General features: G+C 35.1%; 2 protein-coding genes across 2 annotated transcripts; both read left to right on the top strand.

Moving 5' to 3' along the window:
• The first annotated feature begins 511 nt into the window (after positions 1-511).
• Positions 512-967, top strand: LOC112194662 (uncharacterized mitochondrial protein AtMg00810-like). The gene has a single exon (XM_024334880.1). The coding sequence runs from the start codon at positions 512-514 to the stop codon at positions 965-967; it is 456 nt and encodes a 151-aa protein (XP_024190648.1).
• Positions 968-2268: 1301 nt separating this feature from the next.
• LOC112194951 (inactive protein RESTRICTED TEV MOVEMENT 2) lies at positions 2269-3072 on the top strand. Its single transcript, XM_024335216.2, has 2 exons — positions 2269-2454; positions 2575-3072. The coding sequence occupies exons 1-2, from the start codon at positions 2343-2345 to the stop codon at positions 2916-2918; spliced, it is 456 nt and encodes a 151-aa protein (XP_024190984.1). The 5' UTR covers positions 2269-2342; the 3' UTR covers positions 2919-3072.
• The last annotated feature ends 3718 nt before the right edge of the window (positions 3073-6790 follow it).

Raw genomic sequence — 6790 nt, 5'->3', positions numbered from 1 at the left:
TCTTTTGTATCTGTTCTGAACAAAGTGCAGGAAGCTTTGAGAGATCCCAAGTGGTCTAAGGTAATGGATGAATAGATAGAAGCATTGCAGAAGAATAATACATGGGAGTTAGTACCACTTCCAAGTGGAAAGAAGACTATGGGGTGCAGATGGATTTATACAGTGAAGCACAATGCAGATGGTTCAGTTAATAGATACAAGGCAAGATTGGTGGCCAAGGGGTTCACACAGACTTATGGTGTGGACTATGATGAGACGTTTGCCCCTATAGCGAAGATCAATACCATTAGAGTGTTATTGTGTTTGGTTGCAAACCTAGATTGGCCACTTCGACAATGTGGTGTGAAGAATAAGTTCCTTCATGGGGATTTAGCTGAATAAGTTTACATGAGCCTTCCCCCTGGATATGAAACTACTACAAATATTGATGCATGTGGTTTGCAGATTAAAAAAGTCCTTGTATAGTTTGAAATAGTCACCTCGTGCATGGTTTGGGAGGTTCACTTAATCAATGCGCCGCTTTGGTTATAAACAAAGCAACTCAGATCAGACTCTTTTTCTCGAAAGTCAGAAGGGTAAGATAACTGTGTTGATAATCTATGTGGATGATATGGTGATTACAGGAGATGATAATGATGAGATTGGAAGACTGCAACAGCAGTTAGCTTCTGAGTTTGAGATGAAAGATCTTGGAGACCTAAAGTATTTTCTGGGATTGAGAGGGGTAGCAAGGGGGAGAAGTGGAATCTTCTTATGCCAAAGGAAGTATGTTCTGGACCTCCTAACTAAAACAAGTTTGTTAGATTGCAGACCTATTGACACACCTATTGAGGAAAATCACAAGCTGGCAGAGCATCCTGATCAAGGTTCTACATATAGGGCTACATATCAAAGATTGGATGGAAGATTAATTTACTTGTCTCATACCAGAGCAGATGTAGCATATGCAGTTAGTGTAGTGAGTTAGTTCATGCACAACCTAAGTGAGGCTCATATGGGTGCCGTTGTGAGAATTTTAAGATACCTAAAGACTGCACCAGAGAAAGGTCTGATGTTTTCTAAACATAATCACCTGGAGGTGAGTGGCTTTACTGATGCAGATTGGGCTGGCTGTATTACTGACCAGAGATCTACTTCAGGGTACTTTACATTTGTAGGAGGAACTTGGTTACTTGGAGAAGTAAGAAGCAAAAGGTGATAGGAAGGTCTAGTGCTGAAGCAGAGTATAGAGGGATGGCTCATGGAGTTTGTGAACTACTATGGCTGTGTAATTTATTGCGTGACTTAGGGTTCAAACCTAAGCAAGCGATGAAGTTATACTGTGACAATAAGACAGCAATCGATATATCACAAAATTTGGTACAACATATACCAAGCATGTGGAAGTTGATAGGCACTTTATTAAGGAGAAGATAGACACGAAATTGATTGACTTTTCATTTGTTCCAACTGAAGACCAATTAGCAGATGTGTTGACTAAATGAGTTTCTACCAAGGTGTTCTATGACTCACTTGACAAGTTGGTCATCCGTGACTTGTAAGCTCCAACTTGAGAGGGACTGTTAGCGTGAGTCAACGTATCACATTTAGAATATTCTTATTCTATTAGGAATGTACTTACTGTATGTAATTAGGAATGTAATTATTCCTTTATTAATTGTAATTAGCACTTACGTAGCTAGTTAGTATATGTAACCTTAGTGTATAAATACCTCCTTGTAAGAAGAATAAAATTTTCTCATTATTCTCTCAAATACGTTCTTATTCTCAAGTGTATGCTCTCCCCCCAACATTTTGTAGCCATGTCAAACCAGTTGTTTCTTTTAAAAATAGAATAGTGTTGCTTAAGTTTTGTCATAATTGTTGGATGTTTAGCTTTGACAGTCAACTTTAATGGTCTTGTTCAAGTAAACAAAATGCATGATTCAAAATCTTCTCCTTCCCTTTTATAATCGACGATGATATTCCCTCTCAAAGGTTTATGATCTTCCCCAATAAATTTGATAGAAAACTGTACGTACCGTCGCTAATGATGGTGTAAGCGTTGATTATTGCTCAAAGATGCGTCCAGTTTGGTTTAGCTATATATTGTGCCTGGAAAGCACAAACCAGATTCTTTGCGTGCCTCGCTATAAAGAAATGCCAAGGTAGAGAAACAAAATAAAGAACAATTCTCTTTCTAGACAAAACCTAGAAGAAACCTGTAAGGCCTGCCAGAATATATATAACAGAATATCAGATATATATATATATATATAAGACAAAGATATATCATCCATATATTTCAGTCAAATTAATCATTATTAATCCTAAATATATAGAGCAGCTTTTCATTCCCATATATGGATTCCAAAAGTGAAGTGGTTACCATCATACGATCTTATGAAGATTTCATGCCTTATTGCAAGCTCCAAAAAGAAGAACTACGTGACACTTACCAGATTCCTCTCCATGGTACCGTATCATTTCATATATATTTTTTTCTGGAGAAATTTTAGCAGTTTCAGTAAATGAAAGTTTCTGTAATTGTTGCTGCCTTTTTACGTGTGTGTGTGTGTGTGTGTGTCTATACAGGTTTCAAGATCGAACAATTCAAGGTCTGTGTTAACGACAAGAAAGGAACGATAAAGATTGAAGGCGAACGTCCTGTGGATGGAAATAGATGGAGCCGCTTCCGCCAAAGTTTCAAAGCTTCTCCTGATGTTTATAGAGTCAAGGATATTTCTGCAAGGTTTCAGAATGGTGTTCTTTCTCTAATATTACCAAAAACCAAACCTTCAAATGATCACACATCTAATCGATTTCCGTTTGCGAACACGAGTTTGCTTCTGAGGATTGCACCAGCTCTTGTTGTGATGGTCGCTGTTGGAGGTTATGGAATCTTCAAATATTTCACATCGCATGTTATAGGGAGCTGACTCTTGTATTGTACGTATGCATGGATTTAACTTGTACATATACTACTAGTTAATTACTAGTTACAAAGGCCCGCGCGATGCTGCGGGTCTTTTAGCTGTGATAATAATTGGTGTATTGTTGCAATAAAACCGAATGAGAAAACAAAGAAGAATAGCAAAAAAAATTTATGTACATTGATCAGTAGATGTACAAAATAGAATGGTCCTAACAACCACTTGGCTATTATAAGCGGTATTTTGAAATATAAACATTATCATATATCCTTAAATGTTATGAAATTTGGTAAAATATAGTACTTACGAATTTTTGTTACCAAATTTCGTAAGATTTTATATAAGCGGTGGAAAATACTTCACTTGCAAACCATTTCACTGTTGTGATTGCAATTAATTTGTTGCTCACCTACAAATCTGGAAGAATGAATAAGAACAAATTGGATATAAAAAAATTTAAAAAAAAGGAAGAAGAGGGAGAGGTCTCATAAGATTGAATGCAAAATCAAACAGACCATGCAACATATCTGATGCATGAATAATCTCAACCACAAATAGCACAATAATGGACAACGGCAGAAAGACCAGTCTGAATATACTTGATCTCAGAAAACAATTTCTAATACTGACATTAATATTTTCAAGGGTTTAGGGTCTAGATATCGGAAAATTCTACAATATGTTAACGTATGACATGCATACAATTGCCTTAAAAGTGGTAAAATGAGTCCTCAAAATAGTAATATTAGTCCTCAAAGTAGTAACATGAGTCCTTAAAGTGGTAATTTTTCTTAGTTACCACATGAGTCCTCAAAATAGTAATATTAGTCCTCAAAGTGATAACATAAGTCCTTAAAGTGGTAAATTTTCTTAGTTTACCATATGAGTCTTGAAAATAGTAATATTAGTCCTCAAAGTGATAACATGAGTCCTTAGAGGGGTAAAAATAGTTGATATATGAGAAATGTTAACATACCATAGCTTTACCCCTAGATATCAGGGCTCATAGTTTACAATTTGTCAACTCAATTGAAAAAGTAGAAAAAACTGAAACAAAGAAACAGTATTTGATTTCCTTCAAAACAACAACCGTATAAACTAACCACATATGGATATTGTAAATATATGTGAAAAGTGTATCACACTTCCACAATTTCATGCTACGGATATTATGCAGAAATTCATAGAGCATGCTGCAATGAGGTAGACTTGAAAATGTAAACAATGATGACTAACCAATCAATATATATGCTTGCTAACCTGTATCAGAACACAATAGGAAAGCGTGGTTAATTCCACCAAAAGACATTGCCTCTGTAGATCTTTCCAGAGCTTCAAGCTGCTCCGAAAACCTTTACAGCAAACCAAAAGCAAGTGGAATTAAAAGTTTAAAGGGAGAGAGAGAAAAAAAAAAAAAGAAGAAGAAGAAGAGAGAGCTGAAAGAGAAAAAACATTAACTTAGGTAACCTAATTCTTATTTATATCATGTATGATGTACAATTGATCTAGGATTAAACTAAAGCCATAAGAATCCTTCTCAATATCTAACTAATCAGTATCATTATTGCCTTGACTTCAAACTAAAGGTCAAGCAATTATACTCACTGGAAATGAACTTAAAATTGGAACACAGTTACACAGTGATTTTGATTTAATAAACACATATGACCTAGACTAATCTATACCTTTCATCCTTACCATTCATATATCCACTACATAACAAAACAGTTATATGCTCAGAACCGAAACTAAGACCATGTAGAGACGGCTCATGGATTGAGGCTCCAAGACATAAGATTGTTTACTGGTTTTAACTAACTTAGTCTTTGCACTGAAAATGATGACAAACATAGAAAGAACATTGATGAATTAGATCACCGGTTATTACCCAAAATAACATTGAATCTGACCCATTGCAACAATGCTTACAGGATTGTGAACAGTTTTAAAATGTAAACACTAAAATCATAAACATGTCACACATCCTTTAACCTTGTTGACCAATACTGGCCCTTTAATTTACGTGGAAAAGCTGATGCAAAAAGCCCTTTATCTGTTTCTGTTACTTTGCCATTTGCTTCTTGATACAATCTTTCACGCCATTTCAAGCATGCATACAATCTTCAAAATTTATATTCGCTTTCACCTCTGTAGCTGAATGAACTTTTGAACACGAATAATTTAAATACCTAGAAATACATTCATTTAATACACACGATTGTAACTGATTTAATCATTTATACTAACAGCTTTAATTGATCATCATATGTATCAAAACTCAACATGAACTGATCATGAACAACTATTTGAATTGCTTTTAATTATGTACTACAGCTTTGCTTGTCAACAATAAAGCTTAGCCTGTTGGGATAAATAGATATCAATTGATTGCTACCGTCGTTGCTTTTGGTGGAGGAAGATTTTATTCCTTTTCAGTACCACATGATGATAGCAGAAATAATTCAGATTTCAATACCTAATGGCAAACTATCAAGGCTTTGAATGAAGAATACAAACTACGGGATATAAGCATTAACTCATAAACTATAAAGAAGGTTGTAGTTAGAAGGGAAATACTAAACTCATCCCTTATAAATTAGGAGAATAAATCCTTATTCCAAACTATAAATAACTTGACTAAAAGGAAGAGAAATCTTAATTAAATTTGGAAACAAAAGAAAACAATCCAAACACTGCACTAATTAGCTTAGTCCTTCTACGTTAAGGACAATGAATCCTTAATCCAGACTAAGAGAAAAGAAGGGGTCTGACCCCATTGCATTTTTGTACATAAACCTCTCTCCTTGATCTCATACTACAATTGCACTAATCTGAAAACAGCTTAGGAAATTTGGGGATTTTTCTTGAAGTTAAGGAGTTCATCAAATGGCTACTAATGGAGAACGTACTTGTACAAAACGGCCTCTGAGCCCCTCTCCTGTAAGAAATTCCAAATTCTTTAAGGCAAACATGAGAATTTTGGTTACTGGAGGAGCTTGGTTCATTGGCTCTCACCTAATTCTTAATTTTAGAATACCCTAAAGGTTGGCTGAGACGTGGCATTCACCTAATTCTCCACGGATATGCACTTTATACAGAGAGAGACAATACAATCAAGATACTTGAGATATAAATACATACGGAGGAAATAAGAATGTAGATCATTTACCTTTGCAGCTATCAAATAAATTGAAGGATTAGGCTTTTACTCGGTCACACCATCACCTATAAACAAAAATGGAAGGATATTTGTGAACTTAAGTGTGAGCCAGGTATGCAAATGGAAAATCTACATAAGTATGACAAAATCACAATTTAACTGAGACTTTTCTAACTACCAAAAGACCATAACCTAGATCTTTATATAGCAAATTCCATTGTGCTATCATGTAGGTACCAAAGATTGAACAGAATAAAAAAAAAACATGGGAGGTACAAAATCAGTCAACAAATAATGAAAATATGCTCCCAACATTGCACACAACAGAGAAGTTAGAAATTCAGTGCTAACTCTCCCAGTGATCTTTAGGCGGTTAAGCACTCAAAATTAAACCGCCAAACACCCAAAACAGATAAAACCCAGATGATATTCCGGGCTCCGAAGTCCAAATTGGCTCTGAAATTTAATCCCTTTTTTCCCTTTCTTTGTGAATGCGTTGAAAGAGAGACATAAAGAGAGGAGAAAACTCATCGAATTAATTTGGGGAAATAAGGGATCAAATAAAGCTCTCCAGCTTACGATGGCCAAAATGACATTCAATATCACATCTAGAAATAAAACCTCTTTCAATGTGTGTTATAACCCAAATCACCATCATTCACATGTTAATATACAAATACACAAATTTCAAACACAAAAAACAAAACCACAATCCTAA

Source organism: Rosa chinensis, chromosome 3, assembly GCF_002994745.2.
Source record: "Rosa chinensis cultivar Old Blush chromosome 3, RchiOBHm-V2, whole genome shotgun sequence".
NCBI classification, from domain to species: domain Eukaryota; kingdom Viridiplantae; phylum Streptophyta; class Magnoliopsida; order Rosales; family Rosaceae; genus Rosa; species Rosa chinensis.
Note: the sequence above shows the minus strand (reverse complement) of the source record. Positions and strands in the feature narration are given on the sequence as shown.

Coding starts and splice junctions, on each gene's coding strand:
- LOC112194662 (XM_024334880.1), top strand. CDS start 512: ATGCGCCGCTTTGGTTATAAACAAAGCAACTCAGATCAGACTCTTTTT.
- LOC112194951 (XM_024335216.2), top strand. CDS start 2,343: ATGGATTCCAAAAGTGAAGTGGTTACCATCATACGATCTTATGAAGAT. Junction 2,455..2,574: donor TTACCAGATTCCTCTCCATG/GTACCGTATCAT, acceptor GTGTCTATACAG/GTTTCAAGATCGAACAATTC.